Source organism: Cetorhinus maximus, chromosome 17 (genome assembly GCF_964194155.1).
Source record: "Cetorhinus maximus chromosome 17, sCetMax3.hap1.1, whole genome shotgun sequence".
Taxonomy (NCBI): domain Eukaryota; kingdom Metazoa; phylum Chordata; class Chondrichthyes; order Lamniformes; family Cetorhinidae; genus Cetorhinus; species Cetorhinus maximus.
Window position 1 is genome coordinate 60,467,159 of NC_135895.1, and position 26,544 is coordinate 60,493,702.

Sequence of the window (26,544 nt, forward strand, 5' to 3'; positions counted from 1 at the left end):
ATTCCCAAAAGGGGGAAACATTGGACAAACAAAGCCAAAGCTCAAATTCCCTAGATAATTAAAGATAGCAGAAAAAGGGTGCATATGCCACATATTTGGTAGATAATGTGATAAGAAGTGAAAACCAGGCTGAATATAGAAAGCTCAGATGAGAAGCGAAAAAAAGAGAAGCAAAGAAAAGAGACTGGCAGCTAACATGAAAGAATCCAAAAATCTTCTATGGGCATGAAAATGGTTTTAAAAAGCGGTAAAAGGAGGAGTGAGGCACATGAAGGCAGAAGGCATAGTTGAGGTACTAAATGAGTACGTTGCATCCATCTTAAGCAAGATGATGCTGCCAAAGTCATAATGAAAAAGGAGGTGGTTGAGACACTGGATGGGTTAATTGATAAACAGGAGGTATTAGAAAGGCTAGCTGTACTTAGAGTTGATAAATAACCAGGAGCAGACGAGATGCATCTAAGGATACTGAGGGAAGTTAGTGTGGAAACCATGGAGGAAATTTTCTAATCCTCCTTAGATACAGGGATGGTGTCAGAGGGCTGGAGAATTCAAAATGTTACACCCTTGTTCAAAAAAAAGGTGTAAGGATGAACTCAGCAACTATAGGCCAATCAATTTAGCCTTAGTGGTGGGAAAGCTTTGAGAAACAAAAACTAAAATTAACAAGGTAAGGCACAAATTATTGAAAGCGGCAGGACAAGTTGAGAAATTGGTTAACAAGACATATGGAACCCTGGGATTTATAAATAGGGGCACGGTGTACAAAAGCAAGGAAGTTGTGGTATCTTTATAAAACACTGTTTGGCCTCAACTGGAGTATTGTGCATAATTCTGGGTCTCACACTTTAAGAAAGATGTGAAGGCTTTAGAGAGGGTGCAGAAAAGATATATGAGAATGGTTTCAGGAATGAGGGGCTTCAGTTATGCGGATATATTGAAGAAGTTGGGGCTGTTCTCCTTAGAGAAGAGAATGTTGAGAGGAGTTTTGATAGGAGTGTTCAAAATCATGAGGAGTCTGCACAGAGTAGGTAGGGAGAAACATTTTCCATTGGAGGAAGGCTGTGAACCTAAAGGACACTGATTTAAGGTGAATCGGAAATGAACCTAAAGTGACACAAGGAAAAACCTTATTTACGCAACAAGTAGTCAGGATCTTGAATGCACATGATATTGGATGTTGGACAGTCTGATAGGTGAATCTGAGTCTGTTCATTCTGGCTATTATCATCACTGAATGTCCATAATTGCCAGCCCTGGCAATCAAGCCATCAGTGTCCTGCCTTATGCATTTATATACGGCTGACTGGAAGATCTTGGATATACTGGTCCAAAGGCGAAAAAGTTAAGGATGGTGGTCACTTTCATAGCCACTGGTAATGCTTGCCACTAAGTCATGCATGGATCACACCTTCCTGTAGGAAACAGTAGATGTCTGCCATCAACTTACATGACAACCTCAGCCTGCTGAAAAAATGATCTTCTGAGAGAAGGAAGCTGAGCCTCTGTCAGTAAACTATGTGACATGGGCAGTGCTCTCCTTTACAACTCCATCCTGTGCACTCCCCCCACCATCCCATGCACTCCCCTCCTCTGGACATGCTGACCCCAGCATGGAAGGTGATGGAAATAAGCGCAACAGACTGTGGAAGCTGACAATCTGAAATGAAAACAGAAAATTCTGGAAATATGGGAGGTGCGGGAGAATATGTTCTTCCTCTTCTGATGTTCTGTCAAACAAATCAAGGGCAACTAGGGATGGGCAATAAATGCTGGCCCAGCCAGCGAAGCCCACATCCCATGAATGATGAATGAAAAAAAAACATCCAAGGTGCCTCGCATCTTGATCTTGTCGGTTTGAAATCTTCAAAGGTTAAAAAAAGTTATATCCACACAGAACTCTGCTAAACATTTTACAGAGGGAACTGAGACAGCAGATACAATAAGTGAGCAAATGTTCAGATGGGAGAAAAACAAATTTAAATATCTACATGAGCTGTTGCTCAAACTTGCCTGTTTCCTGAGCACCCATGGTGCACAAGTAAAATTTAGAGCCAAGATAAAAACAATTTAAAAAGGGCTTATAAATGTTTTCTAAGGACGTTAATTGCACCAGTAAATTTCCACCTGCATCCAATTAATAAATCCCTGACTTAGACATGTTCATTTCTTGCCAACATTCAAATGCTCCTCTTAAAACCCAGAAGTGGGTACATCTGAGCCACATTGCATCATTGAAAATAAGAACACAAGAAATATCACAAATTGTCAGCCTTCACCTGCTCCAAATACAACTTGGAGAGGTAAATTTCCCTTCATTAACTAACATTTGCCAAATGACTTACTTGCTTGATGCTCCATGGATGTTTGTTAGTACCGAGAAATTACTCCTCACACTCCGCAAGCTGGCCAGTACCTGAAAAAATAAAAGTGAATTTGGATTATTCATGTAATTTAAAGATGACCTCATTCAGATAATTCAGCTTGTAAATGCATTTCTTGGTTGGGAATTGGGTCAAAAAGGTGAATAAGTTGCTAGGTTTAAATCCTCTTCTATTTAGGATCAGCTGGACAGCAGGAATGCTGCTGTAATCAGATATACTGAGGGTGAAATTGGGTTGCCAGCCTGTTTCATGTGACTGGAGGTGACCGGTTCACCCCCATTGCCCCAAGGGTATTGAGGATAAAAGTGTCAAACAAGGTTCTGTTCCTATATGTCATTTAACTACACTTACTGGAAAACATCCATGTGTGAACGAACCACCCTCCAGCAACCTTTGCTGAAATATGTCCACATGCAAACAGATTGGCCTGGATTTTCATCCTTAAGGAGTCAGGAAAATTCCCGGCTCAGCTCGCCTCGAGAAAGTGCCTGCAAAAGCGGGGTCTTCATTGCTGGGGGCCAGATGCGGGCTGGAGTCAGGCCAGCTGACCCAGGAAGATGTGCGGAGGCAGCCACAGGGCTGCCGGGTATAAAGAAGGCCTGTTTAAAAGGTCTGCCTCAGTGCCATGGGATTTTGTCGCAGTGAAAGTAAAACACAAAAGCCCTCCAGCCCTCACCCATCTTCGCCCTCCAAACACTCCTCATGCCCCATCCATACCACCTCATGCCCCCACTGACCCAGTATGTCCCCTCATATCCTCATGCCAAGCTCTGCCCTTCCACCCAGTCCCTAAGTCCCCACGTGCCCCTATGCCAAGATCTTCCCTTCCACCCAGTCCCTATGTCCTCTCATGCCAAACTCTGCCATTTCCATGCCTATTGACCGACTGTACACTTCCTAGAATCAATGAAGACCATAGTGTATAGTGGCATGTGTGAAAAAGAACCTTTGGAAAAATGTAATCCATTTATAACTTTCTCCAATGCTTGAAAAAAGAGTCTGGACCAAGTTAATAGAATATCAATCAACCAGGCCCTTTGAAATTTCAAAAACCACAAAACCGTGAAATCACTTAGCTTGTGTCAACAAACATTGTGAAATTGATCTGAGAGATCGGAGAGCCTGAGCTGTCAATCAAATAATACTTCCTCTGGTGAGCAGCTGTTCTAGTATTCTAATAGCTGTCTGAGTTCTCAGCCAAGCATACATATGAGGTTTCTGACAGGAAGCAGCCCACACCCTTTAAAGGCATTCTTGAAAATGAGAAAACCCGGGAATGGGGTCGGGAATCCTGGATCTGGGACCCGTTTGTCATTTTTAAAGGGCTCCTGAGTCAATCTGATGATGAAATTTCAGGCCATTGTCATCCAGTGACCAGTGTTGAAAATATGACCAAGTATAAATCAGGTAAGACAGAATTGCGCTTAATTATGACAACTAAAAGCCCACTGGCGTGTTGGCTGGGATTCCTTACCATTGCAAATTTTTGGCTCATATCTGGCAAAACAAGAGTGTGTGTCATTTGTGTATAATTATAACATGCTGACTCATTTTTGAAGGGATTTATTATGCATTCAAATAAACGTCTGGGGAATTTGCTGGAAGTGTTGGGATCAAATGGAGGATGGCAGAGCAGCTCTTGAATGATTACCCGCCAAATTCCCTCCATTTTTGCCAGACAATTGACAAGACTGCTCACTATTTGGGTAGGGTATTAGTGGTCAACTACCATCTGTAGATTTATGCCTCAATATGAGTAATTGCTTTTAAGAACTAATTACAAGCTAATTAGTTTCAGCTCCGTGGGAGGGACTATATTATTGGGCAAGTTTTCATGATAAGGAAGGAGGAAAATATCATAGGGAGAATTGCTGCTGTAGATCACTCTTGCACCAGCTCCTGGTGCAATCTTTCAGAGTGGCATTCTCAGAATTCTGAAAACAGGTTGTCTGGTTGCATCTTTTGCTGAATGTAACATGTACACCAGTGAAAGAGCATCAAGAAAAATGAAGCAAAGAATATCTGAGGTGAAGGAAGTTATACACTCTCGACTAAAATTAAAAGAAATGCTCAGGAAATGTGTCCTTTTTTATTACAATAAAAATGAAATTTAACCTACCTGTGCAAATGGTGTAACGATCAAGTCATCTCCATGTCTGGAAATATAAAAAATTAAAGTCAGTCTATTATTTTAAACTGTGGCAAACATTCTAATAATTTTTAGGTTTCATTCAGCACTAATCCATAAAATATTAATCCATTGGGCATTCCTCCCAACTCCTGAAATTACATTTTACAATGATTAGAATTCCAAAGATGAAGGTTAATAAATTATGTTACAAATACTTGGGAGGACACCACCACTCCCCACTGTAAAAGCTCTGGCGTAGACACCATGGGCATTATGTTCAGTTTTGGTCACTAAGACAATAAATAAACATTCATGGAGGAGGTGCAAAGAAGAGCCGCGAGGTTGGTCCCCATGTCAAAGAACTGAGCTATGAACGAAGAACTGGGGATTCTCAGCCTCTTGGAAAAGCAACTAGAGGGCGGGGGGACCTTATAGAGGCATATAAGATATTAAACAGTTAAAGCCAGAGCACTACTATCAGCAAGAGAAAGGCCTGTAGCTCAAACCAGTGAAAGGCAAATTAAGATACCAGGGAAAATTTCTTCACACAAAGAATTAAAATTATTTGAAATATAGTGAGGCACTGCCTCATTACAAGCAGCAACCCTAATTGCCCCATCTTACTCCCCTTTGACTCACCTGCCCAGCACATGCACTGGGGGCTAATTGTTCCAATACCTTTCCCATCCAACTCACCCCTCCCACTTCTAGCCCTGTGGACTCTACCAGTGGATCACTTCTCACCGCCTCTTTCTGCACATCCCTTGAGAATGTCTGTTCACTTCCAAGCAAGGCCCTTGCCACCAAATTTACCTCAATTTCCCCTTCAAAGCCCTTGAATGTGTTGCCACCTCAAATCTGTGCCTATCTCTCCCCAAACTCCATGATTGAATCACTTCAATCAGATTTCCACCCCTGCCACAATACCAAATCAGCTCTTATCAAAGTCACAAATTACACCCTACGTGATTGTAAAAAAGGTAAACAGTCCTCTTCATACTTCTCAACCTGCCTGCAGCCTTTGATATGGTTGACCACACCATCCTCTTCCAATGCCTTTCCACCATCATCCAGCTGGGTGGGATTGCACTCACCTAGTTTCATTCTTATCTAATTGCAGCCAGTATTGCCGGCAATGGCTTCCCTTCCCTCTCTCACATTGTTACTTCTGGAGTCCCCCAAGGATGTATCCTTGTTCCCTCCTATTTCTCATCTACCTGCTTCCCCTCATTATCGTTGAAGAACATAGCATTAGTTTTCACATATGCATTAATGACACCCAGCTTCACCACCTCTCTTGGCTCCTCCAGTTTTGCTAAATTATCAGACTGCTTGTCTGACATCCAATACCCAATCTAACCCACTCGTTACCAGCCTCCAATATTCTTCCCTCTAAGTCTGCGGCCATTGAAAAATCTGCTGTCTGTGAACTTATTCGCATCAAGTCCGTTCACCTATCACCCCAATGTTTGTTGACCTACATTGTCTCCTGATTAAGCAATGCGTTAAAATGTTTGTCCTTGTTTTCAAATCACTCCATGGTCTTGCTCTTCCCTATCTTTGTAATGTCCTCAGAGGTATTGGTGTTCCATTAATTCTGGTCTCGAGCGTCCCGATTTTAACAGCGCCACGTCATGGTGGCCACACCTTCAGGTTTCTAGGTCCTAAACCCTGGTGGTCTGTAAACCTCTCCGCTTCTTTCCTTCTGCAAGATTGTCCTTAAAACTTACCTCTTTGACCTTTGATCTACAAGATGCACTGCAGCAACTCACCAAGGCTCCTTTGACAGCACCTTCCAAACCCACAGCCTCTACCACCTAGAAAGACAAGGGCAGCAGATGTGTGGGAACACTACCACCTGCAAGTTCCCCTCCAAGCCACACACCATCCTGACATGGAACTATATCGCCATTCCTTTACTGTTGCTCCCTTCCTAACAGCACTGTGGGTGCACCTGCACTTCATAACAACAGCAGATCAAATAAGTAGCTTACCACCACCCTCTCAAGGGCAATTAGGGATAGGCAATAAATGCTGATGTAGCCAGCGATGCCCATATCTCATGAAAGATTAAAAAAAAGCTTTTAGTCAAGGCGTTATGTGGCTTTGCTTATCATGGTGCTTTGAAGCACCTTGGGGCATTTTAATATGTTAAAGGCATGAAAAATTGTTATTGTTGCTGATATCTTCTGGTAGGATAATTGAGGCAAATGCTTAAGAATCTTTAAAAGCCTGTTGGATGCATTAATGTTGTATGTTGGGACTCTAGCTTTATCTCTATGGATAACTTTGCAAAACGAAGTTCTGTCATATGCATTTCTTCCCATTTCTAGGTGGTGTAATTAATATTTGAGGTACAACACCATCATAACGACAGGAGAGGATTGAAGCCAGTACCTGAGGCAAACAAATTAGAATGAATTGGAATTGAATCACACTAAGATCTCCAGACTTTTATATTAATTACCTCTTATAAACCCACCAACCCTGCAGATACCTTGATTGCACTTCTTCCCATCCTGCCTCCCGTAAGGACTCTATTCCACTCTCCCAGTCTTTGTTTCTGTCATACGTTCCAATGACACCACTGTCTATACTATTCTTTCCAACATGCTTTATCCTGAATCAACGATTTCTTTCCACCATAGTTGACAGGGCCTGAAACCATGTTGGTCCCATTTCCCACACTTCTGCTCTTTTTACTTTGCTGATTTAGGTGTGTTGGCAAACTGTACCTTTAAATTGCGGCACATATTCTCCAGCGTCCTTGAGCAGTTGGAAGTATTAGAATTTAGGATGGATCAATAATCTAGTACCACTTCCATCGTTTGTCATTTCTATGTAAATTGACTGTTAGCCCATTATGCTACAGGAATTGATACAAACATGCTGTAGCCCTGTAACTCCGCCTCATCAGAACTCTCCACTCTCCATTCTACGAACTCTGATTTCTTGAGCAACCTTCCACTATTTGGACTCTACCTCAGACCCCTAAGCCCCATTCTCTGGAATTCATTGCCTAAATCCTGCCATTTCTTCATCTCTCTCTCCTTCTAAATCCTCTTTAAAAACCAAATTCATGACCAAGTATCTTCCTTATAGCTCATCTATTTGAGCGTTAATGTTTTGATTTAACCTCATTTTGGGAATTTTTTTTACAATAAAGACAATATATAAATGTTCTCTATCTCCATTTCCTGGGATAGGCTGTCAATAATTACCAACCCTGCAGATACCTTGAATGCACTTCTTCCCATCCTGCCTCCCGTAAGGAATCTATTCCACTCTCCCAGTCTTTGTTTCTGTCACACGTTCCAATGACACCACCGTCTATACTATTCTTTCCAACATGCTTTATCCTGAATCAACACCTGCCCCTTTACTTCCCCCCTCCTCACCGTCCAAGGGCCCAAACACTCCTTTCAAGTGAAGCAGCACTTCACTTGCACTTCCCTCAATTTAGTCTACTGCATTCGTTGCTCCCAATGCGGTCTCCTCTACATTGGAGAGACCAAACCCAGACTGGGTGACCGCTTTGCGGAACACCTTCGGCCAGTCCGCAAGCTTGACCCAGACTTCCCTGTCGCTTGCCATTGGCCTGCTGCAATATTCCAGTGAAGCTCAAAGCAAACTGGAGGAACAGCACCTCATCTTCCGACTAGACATTTTACAGCCTGCCGGACTTAATATTGAGATATTGAGTTCAACAACTTCAGACCATGAATTCTCTCCTCCATCCCCACCCCCTTTCCGATCCTCCTTTTTCTAATTATTTATATTTTTTAATTACCTTTTTCTTTTCCCACCTATTTCCATTATTTTTAAATGTATTCCCATCCATTGTTTCATCTCCACCTTTTAGTCTATTTTGATCCCTTCCCCCCTCCCCACTCCCACTAGAGCTATCTGTCACTTGCTCATCCTGCTTTCTACCCTTAATGTCACCATTAACACATTTCTTAGCTAATATCACCACCGTCAACACCCTTTTGTCTATGACATCTTTGGCAATCTCTTCTTTGCCTCCACCTATCACTATGCCCTTTATCCAGCTCTACCCCTCAACCAGCTTATATTTCACCTAATTTCTATTTTTCCTTAGTTCTGATGAAGAGTCATATGGACTCGAAACAACTGTATTCCTCTCCGCAGATGCTGTCAGACCTGCTGAGTTTTTCCAGCTATTTTTATTTTTGTCTCACATGTCCATCTGGCCTCATTTCCTCTGGAGACTACCTCCTCAGCCCTCACCATCTTGAAGCCACTTGCACAAGGCCAGTTGCATCGACACGTGCCCCCACAGACACCCTGGATACCCCCCTTCCCCAGTACAACTCTTGCCCTACAGCCTCTTCCCTTGCCTGAGGTGACTTCTTCCACTTCCCTAAACAAGCCCTAGCCCTGCAGCCATTGAAAATAGTCTGGTAGGTGGACACCTGCCTGCGAGCCCCCCCCTAAAAGTGATGTGGTGCTGCCTGCGAAGCCTAATGCTGATGACTGTGAGTGCTGCCCGAAGCAAGGTAGGCAGACAAACCTCCAAGTCCCGGTCGAAGTGCAGTTCGCCAGGTGCATGTCGCTTATATAGAGTTGTGAAATACATTGGCGTGCAATCATGCTGACGTGCCCGGAAGGTCTAGCATGGAGGGATGATTCTGGCGAGTAGGGCTTATAATTTCAATACTTCAGCATCTAATTAAGTTCCCAATGTGCTGCAGGGGGAAGCGCGTCCAGTCATTGACAGGTGGAGCAGACGATCACAAACTGGTTTCATGACAGTTTGAAATTTTTGGCGTTCTTGCTATATTGTTTCTCTGCCCCCATCCGCCATGATGCCTGATGTCAAAGGGGCCGGAAAATTCCTGCCTGTCCTCAACTCCCTAGGCTAATAAAGCTCAATGGAAGGTGAAGGAACAGCATCTCACTTTTAATTAGATGCTTTACAGCCTTCCAGATTCAACATTGAGTTCAACAATTTTATAGCATATCCACTGCGTCCATGTTTTGGACAGCAGTTGCTGGATCTATTGCTGTTATTTAAAGCTCTTCAAGGCCCATATTTTGTTTCTTTCCTCGGCCCATTACCATCCTCTTTTGCCTCGCACAATCAACCCATTTGTCATCACAGACCTTTCCTTTTGTTCAGCGTGGCTCAGTCGATAGCGCTGTCATCTCTGAGTCAGGAGGTATGGGTTCAAGACCCACCCAACGACTTGAACATAAAAATCAAAGCTGACATTCCTGTGCAGTACTTAGGGAATGCTGTGTTGGAGGCGTCGTCTTTTGGATGAGATGTTAAACCAATTGTCTTCCCCCTCAGGTGGATGTAAAGGATCCCATGACACTATTTTGAAGAGCAGCATTATCCCCGGTAGCCTGGCCAATATTTACAACTCAATCAACATCACAAATCACAACTCACTGTGATTGGATCAAAATCCTGGAGCTCCCTCCCTAAAAGCACTGTAGGTGTACCTACACCATATGGACTGCAGTGGTTCTAGAAGGTGGTCCAGCACCACCTTCTCAAGGGCAATTAGGGATGGGCAATAAATGCTGCCCTTGCCAGTGGTACCCACATTGCATGCATGAAAGAAAAAGCAGATTATCTGGTCATGATTGTATTGTTGTTTATGGGGGCTTGCTCTGAGCAAATTAGCTACACTTCAAAAGTGCTTCATTGGCTGTTAGATGCTTTGGGACATCCTGTGCTCAAGAACGGTGCTATATAAATGCAATTACTTTCTTTCTTTCCTCCCCTTTGCCTTCCCCTAGCTCTGAACTTCCCGATCTCTGTAATTACTTAAAACCTATTATATCACTAACTATTTCCCATTCTGATGAAAGCCATTGACCTGAAATGTTAACTCTGGTTCTCTCACCACAGTTGCTACTTGACCTTCTAGGTACTTTCAGCATTTTCTGTTTTTATTTCAGATTTCCAGGATTTGCAGTATTTTGCTTTTGTACCATATAAATGTTGTTTTGAAGTGACCTTCATTCTGGCACCAAACTGCATCATGCTCTTATGAACACAAGTTAATGTTATATTGAATACTCTTGTGTTGCTAGCCCCCTGATTTCTCATGGCATATCTTGATTAGATTGTTGCTCTGTTGTACCAGTATGCCAGTTTTGGTATTGCTGTTGAATGCTTTGGATGCAGTCACCACTGTAGTGATTAGAGTGCCAGCCCAGGGTAATATAAAAGTAGCGTTGAGCAAGCTTTGAATTTCCAAAAGAAAATCAGAATTTGCTCTTTCAATCTAGCCGGACTTCACTTCCAGCTCTTTCCCATTGCTGATACTGTTTTTGTTTCTGGCACAAAATATGTCCATGGAGTCATTCAAGTTTTCTGACGTGGAGCTTACTGGCAGCAGTGGAAATAGCAATGGCAGTAAATAAAGTTAGAACATATTTATTACTGGCTGTGAGTGACTAACATCTGCTTAGTTGAAAATCAAGCCCCAGAAACTGTGCAGCAGACTTGTAAGGCCACTTTTCACATGGCTCAGGTGGTCAGTGCAAAGCTGGGAGACCCAGGTTCAATCCCCAATTTGTGTTGAAATTAGCTGATTTCAGCTAAGGCAGTGGTGGAAACAGCATAATTAGCCTCAGCTTCATCAGGATAGCTATGATCATTAAATCAATTAGGGCTCTTGCTCCTGAACACTATCCAGTGACAAATAACTATGAATGTGTGTAAGGTCAGTGAGGACAGAACAGGCGAGAGTGTCAATGTCTTTCTGTGCCAAATAGGTGGTAACAGATGACTTTATGAATACTTTTTCCCTTCGCCATCCAATACCGCACATTGGGAAATACAAGTGTATGGAAGGATGGCTGCAATTTAAATATATACATGGCCAATAGGTGTGACTCCCCATCAGCAGCATGTACTCAAAAGGTCGACACTTTACTATCAAAACTCACATCACAAATGTCTATTTGGGCAAGATACTAGACAGTAGCCAGCATCAATGGAATTGTACACCAGTACAAGTAGGCACCTTCAGGAAACTAACTACGCTTGCTCAGTTTCTGCTGAATTAATTTTTCACTTTATCCCTATATACCATGGTCCAGTGGAGAACAGTGAATACTAATTGACCATAAACTAAATGGACTAGCCAGTGGCTACAAAAGCAGGTCAGAGGCTAGGAATCTTGCAGCAAGTAACTCACCTCCTGACTCTCCAAAACCTGGCCACCATCTACAAGGCACAAGTCAAGAGTATGATGGAATACTCTCCACTTGCCTGGATAAGTGCAGTTCTAATAACACTCAAGAAGTTTGACACCAGCCAGGACAAAGCAGCTCGCTTGATTGGCATCCCTTCCACAAACATTCACTCCCTCCACCACTGACAAACAGTGGCAGCAGGGTGAACCATCTACAAGATGCACTGCAAAAACTCACCAAGACTCCTTAGGCAGCACCTTCCAAACCCATGACTGCTACCATCTAGGAGGACAAGGACAGCAGACACATGGGAACACCACCATCTAGAAGTTCCCCTCCAAGCAAGTCACCACACTGACTTGGAAATATATCGCTGCTCCTTCACTGTTATTGGGTCAAAATCCTGGAACTCCCTCCCTATTGTGGGTGTACCTACACAATGTGGACTGCAGTAGTTCAAGAAGGCAGCTCACCACCACCTCCCTCAAGGGTAATTAGTGATGGGCAATAAATGCTGGCCTAGCCAACAACACCCACATCCCATAAATGAGTTAAAAAAAATAGTACTTCATCAAGATATTGATAGGACAAAAGCAAAATACTGCAGATGTGGGAAATCTGAAATAAAATCCAGAAATGCTCAGTGGGTCTGACAGCATTAGTGGAACAGAAACAGAGTTAAAGCTTCAGGTCGATGACCTGAATATATTGATAGGGTTGGATGAGATAGGTGTAAAAGGAGAGTTGTATAGTGCATAAACACCTGTATAGACCTGTTGGGGCAAATAACCTGTTTTTGTTTCTTAAATTCTATGTAATACTTTGTTTGCACCTTTAGCTGAATTAATTCCAGATCATTGGGCTATGAGGGGGCACTGTTATGTGCCAGACAAATAACAGACATGCACAAAAATAGCAATGGTTTCGAAGGGTAATGCAGCCTGCATGCCAAAGCCTGCATGTTGTTAATTATTTATCCAACTGTACTGTCTCAGCGTCAGTGAAATCAAAATGAAGAATTAACTTTTATTGTTGATCTACTCTGGAAATTGCCTGCTGAAGTGACTTCCATTAGAATTCTGTAACCCTTCAAACTGCCTGGTGGAAATTCACCATTCTCCATGTAGTACTAATTCACCAGAAAATTCCTGGGGCTGGATTTTACCGTCAGCTAGTGGGGGCTGGGGCCCGCTCACCGACGTGTAAAATGACGCGTGGTGACGTTGGGCGGAACTCCCGACTTCACCGCGTCCCATTTAAATTGTCAGGAAAGCAGGGGCACAGCAAAATCAGCTGTGCACCCGCCGACCTGTCAATGGCCAATTGAGGCCATTGACGAGCAATTAAAGTAATTAGTGGGTCTGCCCGTCCAACCTTAATGTTGGCAAGCAGGCCAGGCACCTCAGAGGGAAGTAGAAAAATCTTGAAGCCTCATCCACGGGCAGGATGAGGTTTCATGTAGGGTTTTAAAAATTTTAATAAAGTTTTTTTGGAAATTATGAACATGTCCCAACTCATGTGACATTATCACATGATGGGACATGTTAGGAAATTTTATTATTTTATTTTTAGCTTTTTAACATTTTGAGCAGATCTTCTTGAGGCAGCACTTAGCCTCAGGGAGATGAGTGCGCTCTTTTGTGCGCATGCGCGAAAGAGCGCACTCTCGACTTTAGGAATCCACCCCCGCCCGCACAGGGAGCGCTTTTGTGCACACGTCACGCTGGGCTGGCCTTAATTGGCCTGCCCACATAAAATGGCACCGCGCCTCCGATCGGGGGTCCCGATCGGAAGCGCACCCGCACACGCCTGCCCGTCAACTTCCCCCCCATTGGGGGGAAAATTCAGCCCCTGGTCTGTGTCGAACTTGTTGATCTCACCTGGGGGAAAGGCGGCAATCTTACGGAGCCTAATGTTTCCTGACTATGGAAAAGACTATCCAGAAACCCATGCACAGCTATGTGTGCTTTTGGGCATTTGGCAAGAACTGAATCAAACTCGGGTGTGATTTCCCTGTTCCCCCAATGCTTGATTCACCTGTTGACATTCATTAGATTGATTAGTGAGCTACTGATACTGAGAGATACTGATTGGCTACTTGAATCGTTGGAAAATGCTTCAGCACAAGTTAGTGCATTCAGAAGGATGGGTAGATACTTTGAATTAAAAACTTTCAGCAGAGGCACTTTATGTCCTTGCTTGTTTTCTGAAACAGTCTCCTGCCTACAAGCCTACAAAGTATTAGCCATCAAACCCAAATGATTGTACAGGATATGTATGCTGCTGTAAATCAATCCTCCACCACACAAATGGAAACTTTCAAGACTCAACATGTTAAATATTTATATTTCATGTTAAATAGTTAACCAATTCCTTTTGGTTTAGGAAAACTATTTTAGTTGACAGCTTTCTGCCATATAATGTACATGTGAAGCTCATTCTTTTTTAATTTTGATTTATTCCACATACAACATCATCTGTACCTATTTCTTGAGAATTTGGTTGAGAATGACTGTGTAATTCCATAACAATAATAACTTGTATCTATAAAGTGCCTTTAATATAGCAAAATGTCCTGAGGTCCTTCATAGGAGCATTATCTGAGACACACAGGACATATCAGGGCAGATGACCAAATGTTTGATCAAAGAGGTATAGTTTAAAGAGTGTCTTACAGGAGGAAAGAGAGGTGGAGAGGTTTAGGGAGGGAATCCAGAGTTTAGCGCATTGGCAGCTAAAGACACAACCGTGGTTAGAATCAGAAATGTTATGGTGCACAAGGAGACCATTCGGTCCATTGTGTATGCCTGGCTCTTTGAATGAGCATTATGATTTAGCGCCACTCTCCTGCCTTTTCCCCATACCCTTGCACATTAGATGATTATTTGAATAGAAACAATGTCCTCTTGAATGCCTTGATTGAACCTGCCTCCACCACACTTGCAGGTAGCGCATTTTAGACTCGAACTACTCGCAGTGTGAAAAAATTTCTTCTCACATCACATTTGCTTCTTTTGTAAATTGCTTTAAATCTGTGCCCTCTCGTTCTCGATCCTTTTACAAGCGTGAACAGTTTCCCCCTATCAACTCTATCCAGCCCTCTCATGATTTTGAACACCTCTATCAAATCTCTTCTTAGCCTTCCCCTTTCTAAGGAGAACAGTCCCAACCTCTCCAATCTATCTTCATTATTGAAGTTTCTCATCCCTGGAACCATCCTTGTAACCTCTTCTGTACTCTCACATCCTTCCTATAGTGTGGTGCCCAGAACTGTGCACAATACTCCAGCTGAGGTCTAACTAGTGTCTTATATAAGCTCAGCAAAACCTCCTTGCTCTTGGATTCTATGGGCTGAATTTTCTCCCCGCTGGGGAGGAAGTTGTTGGGCAGGTGCCTATGGGCGCACTTCCGATCGGGGCCCCTGATCGGAGGCGCGCTGCCATTTAACATGGGTGGGCCAGTTAAGGCCTGCCCATCGTGACATCCACACAGAAGCGCTATGCGCTCCCTGTGCGGCCGAAGGCGGGGTATTCCCAAAATCGAGAGTGCGCTCTTTCGTGCATGCGCACAAAAGAGCGCACTCATCTCCCCGAAGCTAAGTGCTGCCTCGGGAGATCGGCTGTACATGTAAAAAAGACAAAAATATAAAAATAAAATTTCCCTTACAAGTCCCCTCATGTGAGAATGTCACATGAGTTGGGCCATGTCCATAATTTTTATAAAATGTTTATTAAAATTTTTTAAAGCCTACATGAAACCTCATCCCGCCTGTGGATGAGGTTTCATGTTTTTTCTAGTTCCCGCCAGGCTCCTGGCCTGCCCACCAACGGGCAGGTCCTCTAATTACTTAATTGACCCTGTCAATGGCCTTAATTGGCCATTGACAGGTCGGCGGGCGTGCAGCTGATTTGGCTGCATTCTCACCTTCCTGAAAATTTAATTTGGGTGCGGTGACGTCAGGAGTTTCCCCCCGACATCACCGCGTGTCATTTTACATGTCGGCGAGCGGGCCGTGCCCCCCGCTTGCCGACTCATAAAATTCTGCCCTATGTCCCTACGATAAAGCCCAGGACACTGTATGCTTTATTAATTGCTCTCTCCACCTGTCCTGCCACCTTCAATAATCTATACATATATACACCCAGGTCCCTCTTCTCTTGCACCCTCTTCAGAATTATACCCCTTATTTTATATTGTCTCTCCATGTTCTTCCTACCAAAATGCATCACCTCACACTCCTCTGCATTGAACTTTATCTGTCTACTCCACCAACTTGTCCTTTTGAAGTTCTACACTATCCTCCTTACAGTTTACAATGCTTCCAAGTAGTGTTGAGATTAAAATCAGGGATGCTCAAGAGGCCAGGTTTGGAGGAGCGCACAGATCTCAGACAGTTATAGCAGTGGAGGAGAATATAGAGATAGTGAAGGATGATGCTATGGAGGGATTTGAAAACAAGGAAGAGAATTTTAAAATCAAGGAATTGCTTAAGCAGGAGTCAACATAGGTCACTGAGCACAGGGGTGATGGAGGGATAGGACTTGGCGCACGTTAGGGCTCGGGCAGCAGATTTTTGGATGACCTCAAGTTTGCTGAGGTATGGGCTATGCGGGAGGCCAGCCAAGTGCATTGGAATAGAGATAACAAAGGCATGGATAATTAACTGAAAAGGGGGTGCAGTTGGGTGATGTCACAGAGAATATACTTTCCTTTCAATGCAATGTTGTCAACTTGTACCACAATGCCATTATTTCAATTTAGAATCTGTCACAAGTGTATGTACATTTTTGCCCTTCAAATAAAATGTCACTAAGAATTGGCCATGATGCAGGCCTATCAACTCTTCAGCATTTAGTTGGAATTTTACATGTGAAATCATGCGCTTTTGCCCTCCCATGTACTGCATTAGTAATAGCTGACATTTCTCTTGTAATCTGCTGAGGAAAATCCAGAGATAGGAAAAGGGAGAAAAACTTGGATTTATATAGCACCTTTCGCAACCTTAGGACACCCCAAAGCAACCTACTGCCAATGAAGTACTTTTGAAATGTTGTCATTATTGTAATATATAGAGTATGATTGAGTTAGAACTATTCCATCAGTCATAGCAGTCAGGAAGGTGCCCTATTAAAATACAAGGTCTGTAGGATAGAGGATGGTCACTGCCATTATAATCAGTTCTGAGATAATCCTGTATCAATTGTGTTATCTTGCTCTTAGTGAATAGTGAGAGAATGCAGAAAAAAAATTGCAGCCAATCTTGCTGTGAAGAGAGAAATAGCAAAATAAAAATTAATAGAAAGAATAAATAAAAAGGAGATAGAAAATCAAGAAAGGTGGGAAAAGCATAAAGGGGATTCGAAAGGAAAGATAAGGAAAAGAGGGAGAAAAAGATTAAGTGAAGAGAAGAAAAGGTAGATGAAGATAAAGAGAAAATATATTTAATTCATATTTCTAATGCAGCGAAAGGTGTACTATGAACTCAATTTTCATAATGATGCAAGTGACAATTTAGAGGAGCCACATTTTCACTGTCTACTCATGTTGTGAAGTTGGATTTGTGCATACAAGTGTGAATACTCTTGGCACTTCTCACAGGCTTACTTCACCAGTGTGACCTTTAAAAAATGATTGATTTAATTTCAAGCATTTTCAATCATTAAAACATGAATTCTGGTCCAGAAAGCTACCAAAATTTCTTTTCACTTTAAAAGATGACCTTTTTTAAAATCAAAGCTTTGCATTGGGTCAATTTATACAATAGGCTATGTCTATCCTTGTTGGTGTGAGGCCACTCTGTCCAGGTGATTTCTGATAGTTAAAAATTCTTCTTCCTGCAGTTACCAAGGGATGCAATTTTGTTGGCCTAACTTTAGTTGAAGAATTGTTCAGTTTGTAATCAGCAAGCCCCAATTAAAGCAGGTGACAAATCAGGTTACTGTTTTAAATCATTTTGATCTTTCTGATGCATTGCCTCCAACTATATGGTTGCACCATAACTGAAAGCATCAAGTTTGTCTAATATTAACAGCTCGGAATGCTGTGAAGTTACCAACCTACTTACATTTCACTTGCAATTGATGAATTCCTAGACATAGACTTTGGTGACAATTCATAATCGCTGTCTGAGCGATACAGAAAGGATTCTCGTCGTTGGTTGTGGCTTGGAAAATTAGTTTGCAATACAAGTCCTGATCCAGGGCTGACCTGAGGATCCAATGGACTCCGGCCTGGAGAGGGACCATTCTCAACATCAAAACTATTAGAAAACACACAAAAAAAAGCTTTATTGACATATGCTTCTATATATTCTAAAAGGTTGTTAACAATGAATCTATCATCTTATTGCATTTTTTTTGTTGTTTTGCTTGAACCCCAAATCATTAAACACTCTGCTTAGTATGGCAGGTAGGTGCTCTGATTCTAGGCCTCTGCCAATGGAACTTTGAGCTTGCCACCAGGAAGTGCATGAGAATAGTCAAACAAATCCAGTCATTAAGCACAAGAATTGTACAGTTCTTCAAATCAATTATGTCAAATTTAGCATATGCAAAAAGCTTAGAGCTGCATTATGGTAAGTAAACAGAAAAGCTGTAAGAGAACTTGGAACAATTAAGAGAGTGCATCACATCTCCTTAAGCAGCCAAAAGATGTCAGAACTATTACATCAATTACTGGTGTGGTTAGAAAGACCACAAAAATACTTGATAGTCTTTGGTTTGAGACAAAAAATGGCAAGTATTACTTAGAGGTTTTCTTAGGCAGATGGAGAAAAAGTATGTTGGATAGACTAATTAAACCTACAAGTACTTTATTTATTCAGCAATCAGAAGCAACATGCTGAGCAATAGAACTCTATGTTACAACATCCTGTACTTGATGAAAAGCTGAGTAAAATAGATAGATTTTAAGGAGTGTCTTAAAGGACAAAAGTGAGGTAGACAGGTGGAATGGGTTAGAAAGTAAATTCCAAAGCTTAGGGTCCAAGAAGCTGAAGCATGGCCAACAATGGTGGAACGATTAAGATTGGGGGTGTTCAAGAGGCCAGAATTAGAAGGGTGCAGATATCTTGGGGAGCTGTGGGGCTGAAGGAGATCTTGGATGAATTTGTAAACAAGGATGATCATTTTAAAATTAATTGTGATCAAAACAAAGGCTCAACAGACCTGGGAAAAGACTTTCACACAAAAGGAAACTTATATTGAAAACTTAGATCCACATATAGAGCAAGTGAACAGTAAAACATCTGAAAGAAATGAGTATACAGTAATAAATGGAATGGTAATGCAGGAAATGGAATGAATGAAGATCAATACATTTTAGAAAGCTTCTGAAACAGATAGAAAACAGATGGAATATTGTGGAAAACATCATGTTAGAAGGAACGAAACAGGTCTGTCTTGTTGGGGTTAGGAATGTAATATATTTAGTAAAATGAACAATTTCCCAATCAAATGCACAAATATACCTAAGACAGTTAGATGATCCCAATGGTTAAGAGCTTCAGGATTCTAACACTTCATTACTTATGTTCAACAAAACAAAAATAAAAGTCATTGATTAAAAATTCCCAGGAATGACAAAAAACAGCCATGGCCAACTAACAGTGCCAATGTAGATCTGTTTTAATAGGTACTAACATTATTCACATCATGCAATGTGTAACAGTGAATCACTAAATCATAATAATAGATGGCTCGTAAAAATGCAAAATTACTCCTCAATGATAAAGAATACCAAAGAAATTATTCAAACTGATGGTCGATAGGACTTTGATGGTTTATGCTGAAATATCCTGAGAGAAATTAAGGAAGAAATAGTGGTGATTCAATAACTTTCCAAAATGCTGTGGTCAGGAAAATTGTGCCAGGGGACTGACTGAAGGGTGAAAAATGTGACATTCTTGTCCAAAGGAGCAGGGATAAGCAAAACAACTGTAGGCCAGTCAATCTTATTATAGTTTCTGATAAATCACTAAGGAGTGGATTATGTCTTCCTGTGACTGGCACCAAGCAGGCGAAGCATACCCAAATTATATTTCTGGCTACAGGTAATTAATTATTCCATCTCTGATCTGCCTCCAGCACAGGTTCAATCCTGAGCAGGGCTTTTCCCTGTAGTTAGAAATACAGTTGCTCCTGCAGACATCAGAGGCTGGCAGCAGAGAGAGTGGTCTATCTGTTGGAATAATAACTGGAAGGTCTCGAGGCTCAAAGGTACAAAGGGAGGATGAACTTAGGCCTTCCTTTGCATTGCTGCCAATCTTCTGAGAGCCTCCAAACTAGAAGGAGGGGCAGGCAAGCACCAGGCCTACCACCAACATTTTTGGAACAAAATAAAATCAACGTCCTTCCAATTCCTGAATGAAAATGAGATAGGAATTTGATGACACATTTCAATGCTTGCCCTTTGCTTGTTTCTACAACAGATGTAGACATTCTGCTCCCTAAGGGCAATGTAAAGATGCAAAGGCTGTCTCTGTCCCCATTTGCTTTCCTTTGTCTCTGGGGGCTGAATTTCCAGACAAGTTGGACAGGTGAATTAGCCCCCAGAGTCTATAATACAGGATGAAAATTTTTAAAACTTAGAGAAACATAAATTACTTTGCTGGCTTGAGGCTGCAGATTGCTGATCTATGCATCATTAGTCCAATAAAATATGCAATTAGAACTCTTGGCCACAGAATTATCCATGGTTCAATGTAAAGTTTTGTTTGATAATGCTCCTATGAAGTGCATTAAAGGCTTTATACAAATGCAAGTTGTTGATATATTGTTTTAGTGTGGTCCCATCTTGCAGGTCTGACTAATGCCTTCACTCCAGACACAACTGTCATTCAATCACTAATTTCAGCTGGCTTGATTCTTCGACGTATGTCAAACAGCTTGACTGACTTATATCAAAATCTGAAGATATGCTCTCATAATCATTTAAACAATGTTTTAAAAGTATATTTAGCATACTGGTACTTAGATTGAATTGCTGCTGTAATAATCCAATTGGCAACAGATTAATGTCAATGACTCCATTTTCAATTCACATTGAATTATAGAGTGGTTACAACACAGGAGATCATTCAGCCCATCGTGATCATGCGGCTCTCTGCAAGAACAACTCAGCTAGTTCCACTGCCCAGCCTTTTCCTCATAACTTTGCAAATTTTCTCTCTTCAGGTACTTATCCAATTCTCTTTCAAAAGCCATGATTGAATCTGCTTCCACCATAATCTCAGGCATTGCTTTCCAGATCCTAACTTCGTAAAAAGTTTTTCATCGTGTTGTCATTGATTCTTTTGCCAACTACCTTAAAATGGTGTCCTCTGGTTCTCGACCCTTCCGCGAATAGGAACATATTGTCCTTATCCACCCTGTCTAGACTCATGATTTTGAACACATTTTTCAAATCTCCTCTCCACCATCTCTTCTCTAAGGAGTATAGCCCCAACCTCTCCAATCTATCCACATAATTGAAGTCCTTCATCCTAGGAACTATTCTTGTGAATCTTCTGCAGCGCCTCTAATGTCTTCACATCCTTCTCTAAGTGCAGTGCCCAGAATTGGACACCATACTTCAGTTGAGACTGAACATAACTTCCTTGCTTTTATACCCTATTTATAAAGCCCAGGATCCTATATGTTTTTTAATCACTTTCTCAACCAGCCCTGCTATCTTCAATAATTTGTGTACATATACTCCAGGGTCTCTGCTCCTGCAGATCCTTTGGAATTGTATCCTTTATTTTCTGTTGACTTTCCTTGTTCTTCCTACCAAATGTCTATCATTATCCCCCTCACTTTTTACAATATTTCCAAGTTTTGTGAATTTGCAATTTTTAAAATTGTGCCCTGTACACCCAAGTTTAGGTTATTAGTATATATAAAGAAAAGCAGTACTGACCGCTAAGGAACCCCACGTTATACCTTCCTCCAGTCCAGAAACAAACCATTCAGCACGACTGTTTCCTGTAATTCACCCAACTTTGTATTAACACTGCCATTTTCCCTTTTAATCCATGTGTTTCAACTTTGCTGGCAAGTCTATTATGTGACAATTTTATCAAACACCTTTGGAAGTCCATATACACCATATCATCTGCACTTTCCTCATCAACCCCATTACCTCATCGAAACCTCAATCAAGTTAGTTAAGCATGATTTGTCTTTAACAAATCCGTGCTTGTTTTCCTTAATTAATCCACACTTGTCCAAGTAACTGTTAATCTTGTCCTGGGTTATCCTTTCTACAAGCTTTCCCACCATTTAGGTTTAACTGACTGACCTGCTATTGCTGGGTTTATCTTTATACACTTTTTTGAACAATGATATCAGAATTGAAATTGTCCAGTCCTCTGACACCCACCCCATATTTCATTCTTCCCCTTAATATCCTCAGCATCCTTGGATGCATCCAATTGAGTCTTGGTGACTTATCAACTTTTAATTATAGTCAGGCTTTCTAGTACCTAATCTTTATTAAGTTTTAGTCCATTTAGTAAGGCTATAATTCCATTATGTGTCATGGCTCAAGTGAAGGAAAATCTTCAAAAGGAAAAGGGGAGCCAGGAAGCATTCTGGATTTTCAAATTGACCCCAATATCCTACCTACACAGTTACCAGTCAGCAACCAACTCTGGTGAAAGTAAATGGGTCAAGAAGCACATTACTGAGTTTGTTGATAGGAAAGCACTGACCGGTGCTGAATGGGGATCTTCAGTTTTGGTCGTAATGGAAAGGTTCACATGCCAATAATCAAAAGCTATTTAATAAAATCCTCAAACATAATCATTGCCCACTTTGAACCATAGGTAGTGTCTGCCCAAACTGGGGAAATGGATTTTGGCATGATGTATAGATGAAAATTTCATTTGCTGACTGGTCAAATCCATTTCAAAGATGCAGGTGATTAAACATGCCTTTCTGAATCTCTCCTGCGTGAGGAATTTTAAAGAACTGATGAGGCACTTTATAATCATACCATGACCAAGGCTCCTTAGACAGCACCTTCCAAACCCATGACCACTACCATCTAGAAGGACAAGGGCAGCAGATGGTTGGGGACACCACCTGGAACACCTGGAAGTTCCCCTCCAAGTCACTCACCATCCTGACTTGGAAATATATCGCCGTTCCTTCACTGTCACTGGGTCAAAATCCTGGAACTCCCTCCCTAACAGCACTGTGGGTGTACCTACAGCACATGGACTGCAGCGGTTCAAGAAGGCAGCTCACCACCACCTTCGCAAGGGCAATTAGGAATGGGCAATAAATACTGGCCTAGCCAGCCATGCCCACAGTCCATGAATGAATAAAAGAAATAATATTTTTGACTTGCAGAAAGATATAAAGACCATGGGAGTAAATTTTAAAGCTCAAAGGGTAGGTGAGTTGGGGTTCGGTGAGATAAAAGCTTTAAAAATTTCAAACCTGACCCTAACCTGCCTCATCCAAGTTTAGAGAGGTAGCACAGGAGGGGGACAGCAGAAGTCTGCTGTGATACTTGTTTTAAAAGGAATCGAATTTACTTACAAAAGCATAGGCCTTTGCTTCCTACCTATTATCAGTCTGGTTACCAGACAAATTATTCAGAACTGGGAAGGGAAGGATAGGGAGCTCAAACCTATGGTGGGTCAGTTGATGAAGGTTAACATTTCAAATGTGGACCTTATCTATTCTCTTCACAGATACTGAACAATCTGTAGAGAATTTCTTGTACTTATTTTGTTTTATAAAACTTTCTTCTGTGAGATGGGATTAGACTTGTCAAAAACACATTCATGAAGTCGGTGATTTTAAATAAAAATGTAAGTTAAAGAACGTAGAAAGACTTTTGCCGATAATGAAGTGTTTTTTTTAGGATAAATATCGATAGATTGTTTCTGCTACATTGGTGAGAAAGCAACAAGAAAAAATACAAATTGAAGATAATCCCAAAAATAATTGTTGGGGTCATAAAAAAATCATTTGCACAATATAGGAATGTGAAGGTTTTTGCTGCAAGCCGCTGATTGACAGGCTTGGCTCACTGTTGGGCTGGGTGCACATCGGAGGAGGCACGGGAGCAGGTAGAAAGCCTGTAGCTGAAGTAGTGGGGGGGCGGTGGGAATGAGTCAGGGTCTGATTCCTGACCCTGGGAGGGAGGGACAAGTTCAGGTCAAGGTGGAGATCCAATCTCTGACTCCAGGGATTTGGATGGGGGTGTGATTTGATGATTGGTGGGGGTACAATGGTAGGGGAGAATGTATCATGTTTGGCTGGGAGGAATCACACCTACTTCTTCTGATTCACAAGCTGTGCCTTTTCTTCAAAACTGCCCTCACCTAACTTGAGCAGCCATGTTTCCCGAGTCTTGAAACACTGCCAGAGTTAAAGCTGTAAGATGGGTTAGTGTGAGGCAACCAGCCTTATAATATTATATTATTATAAACAGCCAACCTGCCTCCTGGGAGTAAGTTGCCTGTCCGCCTCCTGTATTCCCTTTCTAAACCTGGAAGAAGGCAGGTTATAGTCATGTTTGAGATTTTAAAACTTTTATTTTACCCAACCCCAACTCACCCATTTTTTGGCTTTTGACAACTAAACTTGTGTGAAGCTTGCCCAAAGCCAACACCCAACCCTCTCTCCCACCTTGCCTGCCTTTAAAAATATTCTTCTTCTCCTGAAAGAAAAAATGGACTGACAAGTACTGTTTTTCATGAAGACATTGTTGAGGTGATACACTTTGAAATTTGACAAGGAAGTATTCAATAAACAGCATGGCACTAGGAAGTTCTGAGGAACAAAGGGACCTTGGCATGTGTGTCCATAGATCTTTGAAGGCGGAGGGGCACATTAGTGGGGTGGTGAAAAAGGCATATGGGACACTTGCCTTTATCAATTGAGGCATAGATTACAAAAGTAGGGAGGTCATGTTGGAGTTGTATAGAACCTTAGTGAGGCCACAGCTGGAGTACTGTATGCAGTTCTGGTCGCCACATTATAGGAAGGATGTGATTGCACTGGAGGGGGTGCAGAGGGGATTCACAGGATGTTGCCTGGGATGAAACACTTAAGTTATGAAGAGACGTTGGATAGACTTGGGTTGTTTTCGTTGGAGCAGAGAAGACTGAGGGGCGACCTGATCGAGGTGTACAAGATTGTGAGGGGCATGGACAGGGTGGATAGGGGGCAGCTGTTCCCCTTAGTTGAAGGGTCAGTCACAAAGGGGCATAAGTTCAAGGTGAGGGGCAGGAGGTTTAGGGGGATGTGAGGAAAAACTTTTTTACCCAGAGGGTGGTGATGGTCTGGAATGCACCACCTGGGAGGGTGGTGGAGGCGGGTTGCCTCACATCCTTTAAAAAGTACCTGGATGAGCACTTGGCACGTCATAACATTCAAGGCTATGGGCCAAGTGCTGGTAAATGGGATTAGGTAGGTAGATCAGGTGTTTCTCACGTGTCGGTGCAGACTCGATGGGCCGAAGGGCCTCTTCTGCACTGTGATTCTGTGAGTTGTCACTTCATTGTCCTCTTTGGGGCGCATCTGTAAATGCCAGCATATGCTAGAGTACCGGTGATATCTATCAGTGCAACTTGCGTGGATAAGGACCAAGGAAGGGGAAGAAGGCAGGGAAGGGTGGAGCAGTGGCCGGGCAAAGGTGGAAGGGATAGTGCAGGCTGTCCATATGCTCTTCAAATATAAGCAACCCCCAAGACCTCACCATCGGCTGGGGGGGTGGTGGGGAAGGGCGGGGATGGTGTAGGTAAGCGGGAGTCTAAAATTCCATATGTTTCAGTTGTCCCTACCACATCTGATTCCATGCTACAGATTATTGCCTCCAGTTCTCCTGTTTTGTTTTGGGTGCTATGTACATTGCTTTCATTGCTTTACAGACAGTTTAGTTCATCTTTAATAACTGATCCTTTTACTGCTTGACAAGTTTAAAGTCCTATCGGCAGCTGGAATTGCTAACCCTCCTTGAATTGATGGGAGTCTCCTGAAATTGGCATTAATCTCCCGGTGGCCAAAGAAAGCTTTCTGTGAGATTTTAAACTGCAACATCAATGGTGAAGAGAGCAGGCACGCAGACCGGACTTCCCAAGGCAGAGTTTTTTTTTCTCTCATTTGTGTTTGTTTGGTCTGTGCCATCTTTAATGCAGGTAGCTGACACTGCAGGTAAGCACGGGTGAGGCCTATGACTGTGCCCTCAGTGCTTGCCAAATATTCAGACACTCCAGCTGGCCGTTGATTGGATGCAGCCAATTCACTTCCGAATGTGCAACATTGTAGTGCTGCGGCTCTGAGGCTCTGATTGGCTGCAATAGCTCTGTGGCCCAGGACTTTTAAATGATCCAGGGGCAGTCAAAGCTGGGCATTTTTACAGGTCGGATCTTCCTTTACCTAGGACAAGCCCCATCCCCTGGATTTGGGCTATCATCAGAATAACATGCGCTTCTCATGTTATTTCTTTAGGCAAGGAGATATTTCGGACAAAGATGATCCCCTGGGAATGTGTTAGCATTTTCAAGTGTTCCCAGACCTGCTCCTACCATGCCGCTGGCTTTCTGCGATGTCACTCCCGCCAAGGTCTCCTGGAATATGTCCAGCCAAAGCTGGCAACCCTACTGACACCCCTATTTATCCTTTCTGCAAGGACACTGGTCCTATTCTAGTTCAGTTGGACCAATCCCAGGACTATTGCCAATGTCACATGAAATGAAAATCCTCCTTTCCACACCAGTCTTTCAGCAATGCATTCATCTTCCTAATTCTACGCCAATCAGCATGTGGCTCAGGTGGTAATCCCAAGATCATCACCCTTGAGCTTCTGTTTCTTTTTTATATAGAAACTTTTGGTTATCTGTCCCAATATCTC

General features: G+C 42.3%; 1 protein-coding gene across 5 annotated transcripts in view; it reads right to left on the reverse strand.

Annotated features, from left to right (window-relative positions):
- Positions 1–26,544, reverse strand: part of pde4ba (phosphodiesterase 4B, cAMP-specific a) — a 738,960-nt gene that overhangs the window by 187,560 nt on the left and 524,856 nt on the right. For all 5 annotated transcript variants that reach the window (XM_078561296.1, XM_078561297.1, XM_078561300.1 and 2 more), the window contains 3 exons: positions 17,759–17,953; positions 4,504–4,540; positions 2,346–2,416 (listed from right to left, as the gene is read on the reverse strand). In XM_078561296.1, coding sequence (XP_078417422.1) covers positions 2,346–2,416; positions 4,504–4,540; positions 17,759–17,953 — 303 coding nt within the window. The remainder of the gene's footprint in view (positions 1–2,345; positions 2,417–4,503; positions 4,541–17,758; positions 17,954–26,544) is intronic.